The sequence below is a fragment of the Ruditapes philippinarum genome, unplaced genomic scaffold (genome assembly GCF_026571515.1).
Source record: "Ruditapes philippinarum isolate M1 unplaced genomic scaffold, ASM2657151v2 ctg6482_1_1_1_1, whole genome shotgun sequence".
In the NCBI taxonomy this organism is placed as follows: domain Eukaryota; kingdom Metazoa; phylum Mollusca; class Bivalvia; order Venerida; family Veneridae; genus Ruditapes; species Ruditapes philippinarum.
In genome coordinates, this window is record NW_026865892.1 from 67,575 (window position 1) to 87,169 (window position 19,595).

The 19,595-nt window shown below is 34.6% G+C and overlaps 2 protein-coding genes and 1 long non-coding RNA gene across 3 annotated transcripts; all 3 read left to right on the plus strand.

The window, feature by feature from the left end:
* The first annotated feature begins 4,483 nt into the window (after positions 1–4,483).
* On the plus strand, positions 4,484–14,369 carry LOC132730680 (uncharacterized). Its single transcript, XM_060716660.1, has 7 exons — positions 4,484–4,537; positions 7,157–7,359; positions 10,031–10,199; positions 11,453–11,579; positions 12,054–12,110; positions 12,557–12,697; positions 14,273–14,369. Exons 2-7 carry the CDS (start codon positions 7,180–7,182, stop codon positions 14,367–14,369), a joined length of 771 nt encoding a protein of 256 aa, XP_060572643.1. The 5' UTR covers positions 4,484–4,537; positions 7,157–7,179.
* A 212-nt stretch (positions 14,370–14,581) lies between these two features.
* On the plus strand, positions 14,582–15,868 carry LOC132730682 (uncharacterized). Its single transcript, XR_009625786.1, has 3 exons — positions 14,582–14,695; positions 15,497–15,626; positions 15,790–15,868. It is a non-coding gene; the product is annotated as an uncharacterized LOC132730682 (long non-coding RNA).
* Positions 15,869–15,870: 2 nt separating this feature from the next.
* LOC132730681 (ubiquitin carboxyl-terminal hydrolase 37-like) lies at positions 15,871–19,175 on the plus strand. The gene is made up of 5 exons (XM_060716661.1): positions 15,871–15,992; positions 16,456–16,521; positions 17,175–17,306; positions 18,265–18,430; positions 19,095–19,175. Exons 3-5 carry the CDS (start codon positions 17,182–17,184, stop codon positions 19,095–19,097), a joined length of 294 nt encoding a protein of 97 aa, XP_060572644.1. The 5' UTR covers positions 15,871–15,992; positions 16,456–16,521; positions 17,175–17,181; the 3' UTR covers positions 19,098–19,175.
* Positions 19,176–19,595: the final 420 nt, after the last annotated feature.

Sequence of the window (19,595 nt, forward strand, 5' to 3'; positions counted from 1 at the left end):
TGAACGTGGTCGCAATGTCGTCATTATTATAAATTAGCCTTTTTGATATATAGAGGATATTGAATGAGTGTATAGGTTCAATACTTTATTTATTGAACGAGTTGAATAAAATCATATTATGCCGGCCTCTGGCGAGCATAATATTGTTTTAATCCGCGAGTTCAATAAAATTAGTATTGAATCTACACGAATATAGTATTCTATTTATCACATATTTAAAATAAGAACGGTAAACTGTTAAAAAGTGTAATTTTTCAAGGACAAAAAATATCGTTTAATCATTTATATTGGACACTTATTGTACTACAGTTGATAATTCAGTATAATATATAAAATGAGTTAAATTATTATCTTAGGGGTATCTTATTTACAGCTCATCATAAAACATGCATTTCTGGATATTTATTTATAAAACAAAATATACAGATGCTATGCCATTCCATATGGAATTATAAGAGATGTTCATGAGAAATTACATTAAAATCGAACAGTTAATTTAAACTAAACATGGTATTAAAATACTGTACATGAAAGACATAAAATAATGATTTCTAGTAAAACGAGTATCAAAATATTTTTTAAAAGCAAAAATAACACCATCGGATCACGTGCGTTTAAGAAATTTCTGACATAATATTAAAAAGAATGTCACTTCATACGTACATATTTCTGATATTGTTTAGTGTTTACTCAATGTGCAATGTGAGTTTAATGGGATAGTAGTGAAGTGTGATCTTTATTTATTTACTCCATATTGAACTGATCCATAAATTAGTTCAACACAGCTCCACGGGTACTGCAGCAAATATTTTATTGCTAATCATGCAAAATGTTTTTTATTTAGGAAACCTTTTTTGTGTCTAGACGTGATCAGTTTCGATTACAATTTATAAGACACGACCATTACTTGAAATATCGCCAGTAAAATTCCTTTGAGAGCTTTTTACTTTGCAAACATTATTATATCCGGTACGGCTTTGCATTTTTTTCTTCAGTAATGAATGTTCGTTTTCAAGCGATTTCCCTTCTTAGGTAGATTTTCTCTGATACCATCATAACATTTTTGTATTTCTGTGTTAAATAGTATAAAGCGATATATCTGAGGTCCTTGGTTTGCAAAAATATTGTTAATATCACGATTGAAATAGCTACAGAATACATTACATAAATGAATTTGTCTGTATATATAGGAAAAATAAGTAGAACATGCGTCAATAATCGCTAAACCAACTAGTATAAGAAGGAAAATATTTTGTTCCGGAATGCTTAATTTCTGAAACTCCACTGAGGTTTTTTGACGTTCTGGGGCCAGAATTACTTTTCGAGAATAAATGTTTCATTTGATATAGGTCTAGACTAATGATAACTATAATTAATGACTTGTGTGCAACCTTTATATGATCATTCACTCTTTCAGTATTCTAGAAGTGAGAAAACTGACCCAATATTGAAAAGCGCTGCAAAGGCGAAAATAAACGAACCAATTGTCCTTCTGGACATTTTTCTCAACATTTCAGATATATGTCACTTTCATATCAGAAGATATTGAACGTATACATATTTCTACCGGAGGTTTTCAGTTAGATGCACCTGCGATTGGACAGGAAAACGGCTTCAAAATGTGGAAAAGAAAGGTCCGTTCTCAGCTCAGATCTGCATCATTATCGTGCAATTTACAAATTTGTTTAAGATATTTTAATAATTACATATTCTGTGCCAGAAATAATGAGTTGGACTGAGCTGAAATAGGACGACGGGACGATTTACAAAAGATGGACGACACATTCAATTTTCATCAGATCTGCTAGTAGGTAAATCTATTTTCCTTAATATTAAAGGGAGGTAATAAAATTAATAAAAGTATATTGTGTATTCTTTACGAATGAATTTTATATTTATATATTTTGTATTTAATGCATTTACTATGCTGTTTTAGTGTTTAAATTAGTTTTTAATCAATTATACAGCATTTAAAATCCTGTTTTATATTCATAAAAGTCTTATATATAATGTACAAATTTTCTATGGACAGTAACATTTGTGTAAAGTTTCATTTAAGTCTATGTGGATGAGTAACTTTCATCCCGTACATAGAATTTATGGTGGCCTAGTGAATTTCATGGGCCTAAAATCTAGTATGATATCCGTCTTGTATATAGACACTATAGAGGTCAATATTATACCATATTCTTCAAATTCTACTGTTATTATGACAATAAAAGTAAAGGGTAAAATACAACAATAAGATAGAGTTTCTTTCACTCGTATGGTGCACTCTCAATAATATGGCCATTAATCCAGAAAAGACAACGTGCACGATAATTGGATCAAAATGTAAAATAAATAACATAGGCAATCGTTCTCTGCATATTGATAATTCGAGTATAAATAATGTTCATTGTCAAAAGCTACTTGGATTGCATATTGATAACTGTCTATCTTGGACTAAACGTGTTCTAAGCTTGCTTCTAAACTATCTCTGCTGAAAATAAATCAAATATTTCTTACACCTGAAATGAAACAAATATTTTATAACGCTTACATTGCCCCTAGTTTTGATTATGGATGTATTATTTGGTCTAAACGTAACAAATCATATCTAAATAGAATAACAAAATTACAAAAAAGAACCGCCAGAATTATTTTAAATAAACCCGTAAAAACAAATTCTCTTGAAATGTTTCAAAATATGAAATGGTTATCTTTTCTATCTAGATGTAAATACTTTTCTGGAATTATGGCGATGAATAAATTAACGCCAGCATATATTTCTAATCTAATCAAAATAAAACTTACTTACTAAGATCAACACATAAAAAAGACATTATGCATAAACGACCTAAAACAAATTATTTCAAACGTACTTTTTGTTATTCTAGTTTGGAGTTATGGAACACTATTTCTTAAAAAAATATTTTTTTTTCAAGTCTTAAATTGTTAAAATAACATTTCAAACATTTCTTATTATCTAAAGATGAATTACAGAAAATTTACCTATACTATAATATAATATTATGTCTGTCTTCTTTGTTAATTAAGATTTACTGAATGTCCATTGTTATGTTTATGTTTTATAGAAGGTCATGTTGAAAATAAGATTTTGCATTATATGTGTTGTATCTAATGATTTGATGTATTGTCTTAATAAGTTACCTTCGTTAAATAAAGAGTTTATTAATATTATTATTATTATTATTATTATATTACGTTAGTTAGTTATAAATAAAGTGATAGAAATAAAGAACACCAAAACACAAGGTTATCTGATCTGTATGTCACAGGGTGAGAAAAATGTGCAGCCTGACCGGGACTCGAACCCGGGACCCTCGGAACACCGTTCCGCGGCTCTACCGACTGAGCTATCCGGCCGCTTACACATCTTCTCCCCGAAATAGTGAACAGTTCTGAACCGTGACATACTAACTTCACCACAATATTGAAATTCGTCCTCGAATTTCACAAAGCTACAGAGCAATGCTAATTGAACTCTGAGCTATAAGCAGTCACGGTCCCCCGTTGGGCGCCAAATGTCACAGGGTGAGAAAAATGTGCAGCCTGACCGGGACTCGAACCCGGGACCCTCGGAATACCGTACCGCGGCTCTACCGACTGAGCTATCCGGCCGCTTACACATCTTCTCCCCTAAATAGTGAACAGTTCTGAACCGTGACATACTCCCCCGCTATATTGAAATTCGTCCTCGAATTTCTAATGGGTAAAGAGAACAATGTGAAATTGAACTCGGAGCTTATACCATCACGGTCCCCCGTTGGGCGCCAAATGTCACAGGGTGAGAAAAATGTGCAGCCTGACCGGGACTCGAACCCGGGACCCTCGGAATACCGTACCGCGGCTCTACCGACTGAGCTATCTGGCCGCTTACACATCTTCTCCCCTTAATAGTGAACAGTTCTGAACCGTGACATGTACAAAGGTATAGCCCCTAAGCATAAATCAGATTGCCAAGTGTTTTGATGTTCCATCTATGTTGTATCACAGTAAAAAAACATGTTCCCTGTCGTCACAATATGAAACCCTAGAAAAAAAGTAACCAATGTCACTGAGCATCTGAATATGACTTTTCTATCGTTATCTCTTTCCCTGTCTGAACAATAAATTAACCCTAGAAAAAATGAGTCAATCATCGAGCATGCTCTATCTTTCTCCCCTAATAAACCATGCAGTAACTGGAGTGCTGGTAACAAATACAGAATGAAGATTATGAAAGGGTAAAACAAAATTAATACAATAGAAATTACCCCTTTCTCTTCTTTTAGAATAGTCCATTCCATCCTTACAAGTTACCTTATTTATTGCTTTTAAATTTTACTTTCTACACTTATAAAAGTTTCGTACCAGGACGCTTCCGTAATTGGGTGATAATATTAATATTGGGAAAAAAAACACGCTAGAATGTACTGTATGTGTATCCGTGTTATTAAAGAACGGGATAATTTAGGGGCGTTATGCCTAAAACCGCACCGTAGAAAACAGGTTTTATACTATGTTGAACATCCGGTTTATTTCGCGGGACATGGTTTGTTATTTTCTAAAAATTTTGTGTTTTTAATTGCTTGAGAGAATTGATGAACTGTTGTAACTGACTTTGGTAATAAAGACGCCCTTAACGCAAGTCACAAAATTTAGGCACAAATAATCATTTTTTTATCGAAATTTGTTTGGCAGACCGGCCGGTTGCAAACCATGAAAACCAGTTGAACAAAGTGTCCATATCCCTGTTACATGAAATAAAAGTTTATACATCTCTTTCCGTTTACGGACAATGTAGTAGGTCACTTTGATTTAAACTGATCATGAAATCCTTTCTACGGCGATTCGAATTGTGCCGCTGATCTTGCAGCTAGGTCACCACTGTTTATTCTAGGATAATTTCGAAAAACGGGGGATTTTTATCGAAAAGTGAGAATTTATTACATTTGTTGATCTTTTTCCTTCTTTGTCCTTGTAAAATTTCTCTCAAAAAATAGGGGTGAATTCTCAAAAATATGGGTGAATCCCCCCATCGCCCCTCCTAGAATAGACACTGTTCTGGCTTCCAAGACTTCCAAGACATAAGCAGCTTCTTTTAACATTTTTGTTTTTCATCTGATGCGGCATTAAAGTTTTTGATTAGATCCATTGTGAAACCTATTCAGAATAACTACATTCAGTGATTTTCCCCCTGCATTTTATAGCCGAATAAAGGCTGTTTCCCCTAGCTCAAAATAGGTATATAATTTTTCCCTTAAAAAAGCTAATATTTTCCCCTGAAATGACCTGTACACTTCTTCACCAGAACCATGACTAAACCGCATCTGACTTATTATATCAGCTAGAAGACAGAAACTGTCCCTATAGCAGACTTCCCGAAAGTTGAAAAAAACTGTCAGACATTTGGTCTGACAAACCATGAAAATATGTCGGACCGAAACGAAATCTGTCGGACCAAATAAAATTGATCAAAATCAAAGAATAACTTGTGTTTGTATTTCTAAGACACATTTTGTTTTTAATTTTTTCGCCGTAAAAATCGGCACATTCCTTACAGCGCATTTTCATCTCCTCCCTATCATACACCAACGATTCACTGTCTTGCTTCTATTTTTCATTAAATTTTGTCTCAGATCTATTCTTTTTATCCTTTTACTGCTGTTCTGCCTGTTCCTCTGACGTAGATTTTTAATTTTTCCAAGGTTTGTCACCTTTAGCGACGCCATTTTGTATACATGCGGCTTGGATAAAAGCCGGACAGTCGGACCGATCCGGAGTAAAAACTCGTCGGACCTGATCAAAATTTATCGGACATGTCCGTCGGACCGACGTATTTCGGGAAGTCTGCTATAGACTCTGCTATGAACCATGCATGTTAAATTGAATTGAAATTGACAACTATAAAATGTGTACAGTGTAAATTCCATTCTCAGTAGTTGGAATTTGATTTCCCCTTTCCTGATTTATCTTGCTATATTTTCCCCTTCAGAAAGCCACAGGTTGTTTTGAAATTTGGAAAAAAAATCACTGACATTGACTTAACCTTATTTTTCATTTGCAAATACTCCTGTCCCAATTCACGAATTCGAAAACTTAGCTAAAAGCAATTTTCCAGTACTTTCTGTACATAGCTCTGGGGAATTCACCTAATGGAGTGTAATAACAAACTCTATATGTTTTGGACTTTTTTTTTGAAAAGCTACCCTCGCCCTTCAATCCCACGTTTCAGGTTAGTATAACTAATGCAGTAGAGGTGTATTGAAAATTGTCTAGTACTTAGTGTTTTTATGAAATTTATCATAATTGTAGGTGTTGTAGAGACAAGGGAGTGGGTGGGAGTGTTCATTAGATGACTGTCTGTGATTTACCCCTGTAACATAACCCACAGACTGAGTCGAGTAATTTTGCTGGCAGACCAAAATTCTATGCTTGCAGCTTGGCCCTTGGCTAGGTCACCAGTCCTGCTTGTAGTTTATATAGACTTAATGAATATAACGTCGATTCATTGTTGTGTAAGACGAAGTACAAAGCCTAGATCTTATATAGTCAGCACACCTTACCAACTTTCCTTGATAATTTACAGTAATTATGAATAAATATTTTTCCAAAAATGGCTGACTACATGATATGTGCATGTCTTTATTTCTTCACCTCTGAAACTTCTGTCAGTGCCTAGAGCATAGGTATTTGGCATGTACATGAAGGATCACCTTGCCATGCCTTGAGTCTCTTGGTTTAACTTTAATATATAGACTTGTATAGGAAAAATATTTTAAAAATTGGAGGTCTATTCTACATAAGGGAACCTTAGAAATATTTCTTTTCCACTTAGAACGACAACCCAATGATTAGTAATTTGATAAATGGTGTGGTACCATATGTGGCGTTGACTAGTTGACTTGTAGTTTGCTTAGTGTCCAAAGTGAGCAGCTTAGGGCCAGTATTTAATTTACTTGAAAAATAATTTAAAATGTTTATTTACAACAACAATACTTTTCTAACCTATTAAGATACACGTCCATACTCCACCAACTTAACAGTTATTCCCACAGGAGCCAACCCACTTTTAAAAATTGATAGGTGTTGGAATGGTGTTTTAACGCCCATTAGTATTCAAAATACTAGAATAGACACTAAATTTTAACAATTATATTTTTCTCTACAGAGATGATATAAAAATTTGGAGACATGAAGCCAAATGAGAAAGTGGAAATTTTCCCAGGTAATGTGAAGTATGGAGGTAGCTCAGGATGTATTGGCTCTATGAAGTGGAAAAGTGGTGCTATTGTGATTGATAAAGATGACAAGATAGGCTGGTCTATCAAAATGAAGTTAGACTGTTCAGAATCATCCATCTTAAACTATCCAGTAAGTTTGAAGTAGACTTCAGTCAACACTTGTTGACAAAAGATATATGGTATAGACTATACACTTATTGCTAAATATTTTGAATGGCCATGTTCAATTTAGATATGAAATTTTACCTATCCGCATGTATCAGACTTCCCGAAAGTTGAAAAAAACTGTCAGACATTCGGTCTGACAAACCATGAAAATCTGTCGGACGGAAACAAAATCTGTCGGACCAAATAAAATTGATCAAAGAAAAACTTGTGTTTGTATTTCTAAGACACTTTTTGTTTTTAGCTCACCTGTCACAAAGTGACAGGGTGAGCTTTTGTGATCGCTTTTCGTCCGGCGTCCGTCCGGCGTCCGTAAACTTTTACTTTAAATGACATCTCCTCATAAACCACAAGGCCAATTTCATCCAAACTTCACAGGAATGTTCCTTTGGTGGTCACCTTTAAAAATTGTTCAAAGAATTTAATTCCATGCAGAACTCTGGTTGCCATGGCAACCGAAAGAAAAAACTTTAAATATCTTCTTTTAAAAATCCTAAGAGCTAGAGCTTAGATATTTGGCATGAAACATTTTCTAGTGAGTGTCTACCAAGTTTGTTCAATTAAAAGCCCTGGGGTCAAAATTGGCCCCGCCCCAGGGGGTCATTGATTTTCCCTATATGCATATAGTAAAAACTTAAAAAATCTTCTTTTAAAGAACTCAAAGAGCTAGAGCTAAGATATTTAGCATCAAACATGTTCTAATAGGTGTCTACCAAGTTTGTTCAAATAAAAGCCCTGGGGTCAAAATTGGCCCGGCCCCAGGGGTCATTGATTTTCCTTATATGTGTATAGCAAAAACTTAAAAAACTTCTTTGAAAAAACCAAAATAGCTAGAGTTTAGATATTAAGCATGAAACATCTTCTAGTAAGTGTCTACAAAGTTTGTTCAAATAAAAGCCCTGGGGTCAAAACTGGCCCCTCCCCAGGTGTGTCATTGTTTTTAACTATATGTGTATAGTAAAACTTAAAAAAATCTTCTTTTAAAAAGCCCAATGAGCTAGAGCTTAGATATTTAGCATGAAACATCTTCTTATAGGTGTCTACTAAGTTTATCAAATAAAAGCCCTGGGGTCAAAATTGTCCCTGCCCCAGGGGGTCATTGATTTTCCCTATATGCATATAGTAAAAACTTAAAAAATCTTCTTTAAAAGAACTCAAAGAGCTAGAGCTAAGATATTTAGCATCAAACATGTTCTAATAGGTGTCTACCAAGTTTGTTCAAATAAAAGCCCTGGGGTCAAAATTGGCCCCGCTCCGGGGGTCATTGATTTTCCTTATATGTGTATAGCAAAAACTTGAAAAATCTTCTTTGAAAAAACCCAAATAGCTAGAGTTTAGTTATTAAGCATGAAACATCTTCTAGTGAGTGTCTTCAAAGTTTGTTCAAATAAAAGCCCTGGGGTCAAAATTGGCCCCGCCCCTGGGGTCATTGATTTTCCTTATATGTGTATAGCAAAAACTTAAAATCTTCTTTGAAAAAAACCCAAACAGCTAGAGTTTAGATATTAAGCATGAAACATCTTCTAGTTAGTGTCTACAAAGTTTGTTCAAATAAAAGCCCTGGGTCAAAAACTGGCCCCGCCCCATGGGTGTCATTGTTTTTAACTATATGTGTATAGTAAAAACTTTAAAAAATCATTTTTTAAAAAGCCTGATGAGCTAGAGCTTAGATGTTTAGCATGAAACATCTTCTTATGGGTGTGTGTGTGTGTGGGGGGGGGGGGCTTTATACAGGTGAGCGACCTCAGGGCCATCATGGCCCTCTTGTTTATTTTTTCGCCGTAAAAATCGGCACAATCCGTACAGCGCATTACATCTACTCCCTGTCATACACCAATGATTCATGGTTCTGCTTCCATTTTTCATTAATTTTCGTCTCGGGTCTGTTCTTTTCATCCTTTTATTGCTGTTCTGCGCACTCTTCTGACGTAGATTTTCGGTTTTTCCCAGGTTTGGCACCTTTAGCGACGCCATTTTGTATACATGCGGCTTGGATAAAAGCCGGACAGTCGGACCGATCCGGAATAAAAAATTGTCGGACCTGATAAAAATTTATCGGACATGTCCGTCGGACCGACGTATTTCGGGAAGTCTGATGTATTTTTACGGAGAACTCGCTGCAAGGCAATATTTATCGCATTACTAGGGGGCCAATAAGGTCCAATTACCAATCTATAGTAATACCTGTTTTACTGATCCCAAAGGCTGCAACACATAGATCTACAATCATGTAGTATTTTTACTTTTTAGAAAATCTGATCTGTTTCAACTTGTGTCTAGAATGTAGTGACAGGTTATATGATCATAATTATGAATAAAACTTTAAAAGTAATGCTTTAAAGTAGTTTTTCGAACTTCAAAAAATTCTCAAAACTTCTTAAATTTTCCCGATTTAAGCCAGGGGTCTAAACAAAATAGCTGAACTGCCCTGCCAGGATGAGTAGAAAAATGAACTTTGATAGATTCAGGGAAAAATAAAGCAAAATGGAAGGCTACTAGAATGATCATAGTCACAGTCATTGACGGTGAAAAAAATGGAAAAAGAGCCTCAAATTGGCCCAAAGAAATTTAATTGCAGTGCACTATTTTTTTTTTTATCCTTGACATAATTCTTATCTGAATAATCATTTAAACAGCTGAATGTGGACACATTGAAGAAGTATGTTTGTAAGGATACAATATTGATAGACGTGACGAGAAATAAACACGACAAAGACCTGATCTCCTTCTACCTGAAGACGCCTGATAAACGTGTAGCTAAACAGATAGAGGCATTGTGTAAAGAAGTCATGACAAAAAAGCATAGTAAGTCACATTGTGTAAAGCTGATGTTGGTAGAAATGATATTGATGTATCATTGATATTGTTCTGCCGATAGAATTTGAACTTTGTTGTGTCGCCTTGAAAAAAGCGACATACAGGGGTTACATTTGTCTGTTTTGATAGAAACAAGACTGATGTATCAATATTTTTTTTTTTCATGTCCCCGAAGGGAGGCATAATATAATCGCACCGTCTGTCCGTCCGTCAGTTTGTGCGTCCCCACTTAATTTGTGTCCGAACTGTAACTTTGTCATACATTGAGGGATTTTGAAATAACTTGGCACAAATGTCTACCACATCAAGACAATGTGTCTTTGCTTAGGTTCATGTCGGTGTGTCCCCACTGATACAACAATCATGTTCAGACTGTAACTTTGTCATACATTGAGGGATTTTGAAATAATTTGGTACAAATGTCTATCTCATAACAACATTTTGTCGCATCCAGGAACCATGTCCCTTCTTCAAAGGTCAAGGTCACACTTATATTTTGAAGGTTCATGCTATCAGAATTAGAGATTACAGGTACAATAACACAAAGAACAATATTCAGCAATTAGTTACTTTCATTCTCTTTTCTTTTCATAATACCTGCATGCTTAAGAAACCTTTTCGTGGGCATTCGTCACTTGGGTGACAGCTCTTGTTGCCAATTGATTTTGAAAAAAAGAATTGATTATTTTGTCTAATTAATAATATGTATTGATATGTGAAATATCATTCGAAATATAAACTGGAATACATCTTCTGTTAAAACAACATCTCTAAACTGTACCGTTGTTACTTAATGGAATAATTTACTAAAGAGGTATTTAAAGTGATGACAAAACATTGTGTTAAAAAAACAACATGTAGATGTCATTTATTAAACAAATCCACACCTTTTTTCATGCACAGATACGAGAAAATATATAAAATGCCTCCTGTTGATGCTTAATTAACAATGCAATGTAAAAAAAATGTGGAAAACTTTCCTGAAACTGTAGTAAATGGCTCAATTCGGTTAGTGTCACTAGCACAAGTTACATTCATGGCTTTCTGTTTAAGATCACTGTAGAAGATTGTCTGATCAGGATCCATGCTGTTCGCTATAAGTTTCTGTACTTGTAATAGGGTTGGTAAGCGAACAGCATGGATCCTGATCAGACTGCGCGATGCGCAGGCTGGTCTGGATCCATTATGGTCGCAAACCCATTATGTTGGTTTTGTCATGACGCGGCTCATATATTTTTCAGCGCAAGTTAACAATTCTGAGGTTTGTGTGAATACAACACCAGCAAAGGCAGGACTTTTTACACACATCGGCAATTCACCATCGGCAATGAAGATTGAAAAAGAAAATTACTCACAAAATTTTACAAGGTAACGTAACAAAGTGTATATCGTTTTATGCCCTGGCATAGATTGATCGGATAGTTTGTTGATATTGTTTATAGATTTTTTGTTAGAAATAATGCATGCGTTAAGGTTAAGTTTTTGCATGCACATTAGTATTTCCAAAACTACTGAAGGGAATGGGTTTCAACTTAATGCATTTGTTCTTATCTTGCTTGATATGCAAATGTCCCATAACTGAAGTTACCTTTTTTCACAGTTATGCTCTTTTTCTTACTGTTGGGGCACGGAGAATAGTTGAATGTGCTGCTTTACCGACAGTTTTGTTTTCCTTAAAAGTAACCCGTAAAATATCATTTTTGCATAGAAAAACAATTAGTTTTGAATTATTGTCACCAATGTGTCTTCATTATAGTTATCACATAGTACCTCACTTATAGTGTACCATTTCTAACTTTAAAGGTTTATGCCATATTTAAAAAAGATTACCTCTATTATTAGCATGAAGTCACATAAAAAAGACTCGATGGATATAGAAGGGAAAGAAAATCTAATAAAGTGAGTAAACAACAGATATGTTTGTAAGAAAAACTGATAGTTTTTCAGTTGCTATGAATTGTTCAGTAATGTAAGATTAAAGGTTGTCACCTTAGTGAAATAACGTAATAAGTGCTTATAAATTTATTAGCAGTTAATTAGTTATTGCACAGAGGTGACGAGTCGGGTGTTCCTTTAGTTGCATATTAATTATTTTCTGATGATGAGATTAGCTAATTCATCGGACATGATCAAAAGTGGAAGTTGTTCCTTTAAAGATAGAAGGGAAATGCTGTCAATAAATGTCATTAACAGTGCATTAGAATTAAAAATAATACTAATATAAATGATGGTACATATTATGAAAAGTTTAAAAAAAAAATAAATAATGCATTTTGTTTGTTCTCAAGTATGAATAAATTATAATTCAAGTAAAAACGTATCTTATAACTGTATTCTCATTATAGATCGTGTTCAAAATCAAGTGATCAGTTTCTACAGAGAAGTTCGGACAAGAGCCGTCAATGCCTGGGACCACTATCTTCATCATTCTATGGGAAATCTGCGGCACAGCCACAGTTATGTAGCACACCTAAATGGCTCAACAGGTAATTAGTTTATGTTCAACTAGGGTTTAATATAAATATTTAAGGAACGTCGGTGGTTCTACTCAGGTGCTGGCTCGTGCCTGAAATAATGTACAGAGGTGCACCCGAGGTCTTCCTCCACCAGTAAAAGCGGAAAGTCACCATATGACCTTTACTGTGTTGTTGCAATGTAAAACCCGTTTGAAATAAATATATATATTTATATATATTTATTGGCTATGGTAAGAGTGTTTGCCTCTGCTTTTGCATTCTGTTAAAATATGTTGATGTGTGGTAGTTAGAAAACTTATTATTAGATTGGTGTATGTCGGCAGATGGGTGGCAAGATGATCTGGCATTAACATTATCTTCTGTGCACAAGTCTATATTTCAAAATGGATTTGAACTGAAGTGCAAGTATTGTCGCCAAAAGATATTGTGATGCACGTTATGTGGTTTTGTGACTTTATAATTTCTTTAGCACAATTATGCCGTCCAGTTTTTTTTCTTTCACGCATTTTATTATAGCAAAAAAAAAAAATGGTTTTGTAACAAAGTCCTGTCTCTTGTTTAGTGTTGTTCAATTGATTTTGATGACGAAGTTGTATTTTCATTTATCTATTAAAAACCACTGTATGATTATGATTTTGTTAGCAAACGAGGGGCCAGGTCTCCTCTGCCAGACCCAACTCCTATTAAAGAGTGGCCAGACTTTTGGACAGTAGTATATCATACAGTATGAAAATGAAGCCCACACAACCCACCGATACCAACCAGCAACAGGCTTTACAAGCGGTAGGTATAAAAAACAAATGAGCCCGCGCCACGACAAAACCAACATAGTGGGTTTTGACCAGCATGTATCCAGACCAGGACCTGTGTTTACACGCAGTCTGATCAGGATCCAGACTGTTTCGCTATCAGTTTCTCTTCTTGTTATAGAGTTTGTAAGTGAACAGCATGGATCCTGATCAGGACTGACGGATTGCACAGGCTGGTCTGGATCCATGCTGGTCGCAAACTCATTATGTTGGCTTTGGTCGTAGGACACGGCTCATTTCTTTCTGGTATATATGGTTATACAAAGATGCAAAATGTATGAAGGTGTCACTGATAAATATAGTTTCATACAAAGTCTAAAGGTTTGTTTAAATGCATGGATAACTTATCTTGTGATTATGGTATTAATCATTGTAATACAAAAGATGCAAATGCATCAGGAAGAAAAGATCCCATTGGGATTTGAACGTGCAACCTCCCAACGTCATGCTTACCAACTAAAGTAACAACAATTTAGACTACTGAGCCAAGTAATCTATGACCCACGCTTATCAGAGGATGGACTTTTAATTTATAAAAGCTATTGCGGGACTTAACCTTTACAGTGGTAACAAAAGTTAAATTCAACTGCCTTTGAACTTTATTGTCATATAAATGGATACAGAACATGTTTAGTTAAATCATTTTTGTGTTGAATTTTAACACTTTCCCTGCTGTATTAGTGTTATGGATTTACACAGCTTTGAACAAATGTATTTAAAAATTTTAAGGGTTATCCAATATTAAAATACAAAAATTGAGCTACCAATATTATAGAGCCTGGTTCAGACCGCATGGATTTAACACTGGTGCTAAATGGATGATCACTTGTTGCTCGTTTGATTGGAAAAATGGAAGAGCTAACAAATATTAGAAGAGCTCATCCAGCTGTTTCGATTGATCAATTCTATTTTCAAAAAAGCTCTTCTTTCTATTCCACTCAATAAAGGTTAAAGTCAAATGATCAAACAGCATGCTGACAAAGAAATAAAACAAATTTTAATATTGCGATTGTTTTCATTTTTACTTTCTTCGAAATGATAATATTAATTATTTATTTTCAGGTTCTCCAACTATTAGGTAATAATGTTACATGAATGCCATCCTCCAGTCGTTGTTTTGTCTCGGAAGACATTCTCAACGGATCTAATGTCCAGCAAAAAAGTTTGTGAAAACACTTCAGCAACATTCACTATATTAGTGAGTATTTTTATCAAGTTTCAATTTTTAATTTATTGACGATCAGCAGTACATTTGTATTTGGTGGCTATTTACAAACACCACATACACATAAAAAATGATAGCAAAGACTGTCATACACGGTAAATAACAAGACAAATAATAAAAACAAGACAGGTAATCTTTAAATTGTAGATAAACTTTCAAGGGTATTTTGATGAAAACATTTATCATGGAAGTTCAAGATCAATATACCTCTGTTCTTAGATTTGATCTTGTTTTAACATGTCAGTAAATTGAACTTTGATGTATAAATATATCTATATCTTGTCCGTTTACTGCCACTTGCTCTTGGGAATGTTGCGGACAGACTCAAGTGCATGTCAAAATTTTTACAATGATCGTAATAAATGATTATAATAGGAACTATTATCATAATAAATGAGCCACGCCATGACAAAACCAACATAATGCGTTTACGACCAGCATGGATCAAGATCAGCCTGCGCATCTGCGCAGTCTGATCAGGATCCATGCTGTTCGCTATCAGTTTCTCTAGACTACTTGTTACAGGGTTTGTAAGCGAACAGCATGGATCCTGATGAGACTGCGCGAATGCGCAGGCTGGTCTTGATCCATGCTAGTCACAAACGCATTATGTTGGTTTTGTCATGGCATGGCTCATATAAATCTTATGTTATTCTAAAAAAAAATATATCCTGAACTTTCATCTAGGCTTTCTGAGTGAATGTTTATCATGTTAGAAATTTCATTTTGATTATAATTATATACATGTATTTTTGGTTATTCATATTTTTTCAGTGCTCTAGTCAAATTATTATTAGTGAAAAGACAGTTGAATGCCAGTGATATTTCTCGTAGAGAGGCATTAAGACGTGTGAAAAGTGCAATATCAACCACAGCAAAAAGGTTCTCAGGCTATGGACAGCATGTGAGTTACTTCCCTTTGTATCAATTAAAAACTGTTACTGCCCCTTGTATCATTAAAAAACAGGTGTACTTTGTATACATTCAATGCATCTCGTCCATAATTACCCTTTCATTACTACCGTTATATATACCTATATTTAAATGTTCTTTTTACTTGTAAATAGGATGCCCATGAGTTTCTGGGGCAGGTGCTTGATCAGCTTAAAGAGGAGGTGATAAAAGCATCTAGTGGGAACGCCCCACAACCAAATAAGGAGAATGAAGGCGGAGCTGAGAATAAGGCAGAGGCTGTCCAACCTTTCAATGGCAATAATCCAATCACTGTCAACTTTGAATTTGAAGTCCTGCATACATTAACCTGTTTACAGTAAGCAGCAAAACTCTTATCAACATTTTCGTTTGTCAGGAGATATTTTATAACATACATGCCATAACGTCCTGGATGTCCGGGAAAATCCCGGAAATAAGGTGTTTGTCCCGGAGGTGTCCCGGAGATGATTTATGTCAATTATGGCATGTTTGTTTATAATAATATCCAAATAATAAGCTTTCTATTGTTTATATTAATAGGAAAATGTGCTCATTGCATGAGTACAAGTTTTTGGACATTGGATTTTTGTACTTGAAAGCTCTCTATATCTATATAAATCCAATTGAAATAATACTAAATTTATTTTTTTTCAGATTTTCTGATATTTTTAAACTGCTTCCACTGTAATTGTGGACCAATCTACTTTAAAAAATATAGAGTCAATTAATATTACTGTTTTAAAGGTAAAGATCCAGTTTGTATTTTAGTATAATTAATAGTATAATTTATATATTTGTAGGTGTGGAGAGGAAGTGACAAAAACGGAACAGTTTCATGACATATCTCTAGATGTGCCAAAGAGAAAGTAGGTCTATTATATTATATGTTATGTGCACACCCTTGAAGTCTGTACTTCTGGCTTCCATCTATTTTATGAAAATGGAACAAAACTCCCTAACAGTCACAATGGACAGTTCCAGATTTACGTCTGGGCGAGCTCATTACAAAAATTCAGCAGAATCAGGGTTGCAGATGGGCATAATGATTTTTCACAGTTGTGTATTTTTCTGTCCATCTATTTCCACTGAGATGGTGGTTATACTGTTTTTGACACTTTGAAAAAAAAAATTAAACCCAAATTTAAAGCTGGATGAGTCTCATAATACAGATTTTGCAGAAGATGGGTTACAGATGGGCAGAATAAATTTATTTTTAATTTCTGTCCATCTGTTCCTATTCACATTATGACCTGGGAAAGTTGTTTAATCATGAAAAGTTAATTGATGAATTCATCAGTGGCTTGAATTGGTGTGTTATTAACCTGTGGTGGCATGGCTGAGTGTTTAACATGTTGGTCTAGTAATGTAAGGATTGTTGACTGCACGGGTTCAATCCTTGTTGTTGGTTCCTGGAACGGATTAGAGAGTGTTTCAATAAGCTGATAGCTTAATACACACTGAAACTTAATTAAATTTGTATCAACTATTAACGTGTGGTAATGACTTATAAATATTTCAGAGATTTAATGACGCCCAGATCACTCCAAGATGCCTTAAGTTTATTCTTCAAAAGTGAACAGATAGAGTACACTTGTGAAAAATGTGGTCACGGGAAATCTGATGTCACTCATAAAATCACTCGTCTACCAAGGTCAGTGTGAACACATATTCTTGATGTTCTTATAACCCTTCTTTTTAAGGGTGTGTGTGATATATCTGTTCTTGTTAATCTGCAGGTGCATGTAGTAAAGAAAATTGTGTGCCATGGCAAAATGTTGACATATATTTTAGTTCACATTGCTCGTATTTTTATATGGGACCAATAATCATAGAGTAATGGCCATTAATACATTCTTGTCTAATTTATTTTATATAGAGTTTGCAGTCTTTATCATTAAAATCTAATTATATCAGTTTATGATTAGTCTGTATGTATCAATTACTGGTATCAATAATTTGTAATACAAATCAAAAGTGCAAAGCTTGTAAGATCGGGATACAGTGGTTCTTCTAAAGATTATACAAAAAGTTCTTTAAACTAGGTTTATGAAAATATTGCAATATGGAAATTATACATGTCATACGTTTTAATTTTCTCAGAACAAAATTTTTTTGTAAATTTCTGGTTGCTAGCTTTATATAAATGTTATAAATATTTTGTTGATTTTGTCCGTGGCTAAGTTGTTAAGACCACTTGCCTCAAGCCACTGTTGGTTTGAATCCAGACAGGGACTTCAGAAATTCTTCTTTGAGGAAGCTTTCCAGCTAACTTATGGAATATTGGTGGTTCTACTCATGTGCCCAGTTGTGCCTGAAAAAATACTTGGAATGAGACCTAGGGTCTTCCTTTACCAGTAAAGCTGGAAATTCGCCATGTTACCTATACTGTGTTGATATGACGTAAAACTGAAAACAAAGAAAACCTTTACTGTGTTGTTGTGACCGAAAACCAGACTGGAAAGGAGAAATCTTTGTTTTTCATAAGATTTTTAATTTTGGTGGTGTGTTACCAAATAGATTCTTTTTAACCATAAATAGCTTCTTTTGCATATTGGCAATCAGTACAGTTATGATGATCCATGCAACACTTGTGTTTATTATATTTTCAGGGTGTTTATTTTACATCTAAAGCGCTACAGTTATAATTCAGTGTTTTCAAAACATACCAAGATGGGACAGAATGTGTCTGTTTCCTATGTTCCTTACCATGCAGAATCACTGTACAGAGGAAACTCAACCTGCCTTCCCTCACACATTGATGGACATCTCTCAAAGGTTTTTAGTTTTTAGCTCAACTGTCACAAAGAAACAGGGTGAGCTTTTGTGATTGGCTTTCGTACGGCATCCGTCCGTAAACTTTTACTTTTAAATTGACATCTCCTCATAAACCACTAAGCCAATTTTCATCTAATCTTCACAGGAATGTTCCTTTGGTTTGGTCACCTTTTGAAAATTGTTCAAAGAATTTAATTTCATGCAGAACTCTGGTTGCCATGACAACCAACAGAGAAAAGCTTAAAAAATATCTTCTTTTAAAAAAAACCCAAAGAGTTAGACTTTTAGCTATTTGGCATGAAACTGTCAAAACATCTATTGTAAGTTGAATATAAGATGAAATAGATCTTTGTTATTATGTCTGAGCTGTAATTTAACCCTTATTTGAGCCGCGCCATGACAAAACCAACATAATGGGTTTGCGACCAGCATGGATCCAGACCAGCCTGCGCATCCCCTCCGTCTGATCAGGATCCAAGCTGTTTGCTTACAAATCCTATTACAAGTAGTGAAACTGATAGCGAACAGCATGATACCTGATCAGACTGCGCTGGTCTGGATCCATGCTGGTCACAAACCCATTATGTTGGTTTTGTCGTGACACAGCTCATTTGTATAGCAGTATCCTTGGTGATGAAGAAGTAATGATATACTTATATTGCAGTAATAACAAGATAAATGGAAGTGTGTTGGACGACTCAAAAGAAGAACTTCCCAGTAGAAGAAAATTGGAGTATTCAGGGTAAGCTTTGTACATAGTTTTTTTAATTGACATTTTTTTATGTGATGAAAATTGCGCAATCCTGTGTCTACATGTCTATGATTCATAACAGGTATAGTCTGTACTTTCTAAGATTAGCCACATAGATTGTGCCTAGCAAGAACAATCTTCTTTCCTTTTTTATGACCAATTTATGTAGAGGAGTGGGGGGGATATAGATTTCATTGTTTGTTATGCTATCACATAGTCCTTGCATAGACTGACAAACCAGTGGAATGTTTGAGTATCTATGCCCTATGGCCACAATTCTAGTCGATGGCTTAAAAGATGTGGAAAAAAAAACAAACAAGTAATGTCTTAAACTGAAAAAAATGAAAATGAAAATAGGTGATTTATAGCAATATATTCTTATGAAGAAAAAAAAGAACAGGCATATAAAAAAAG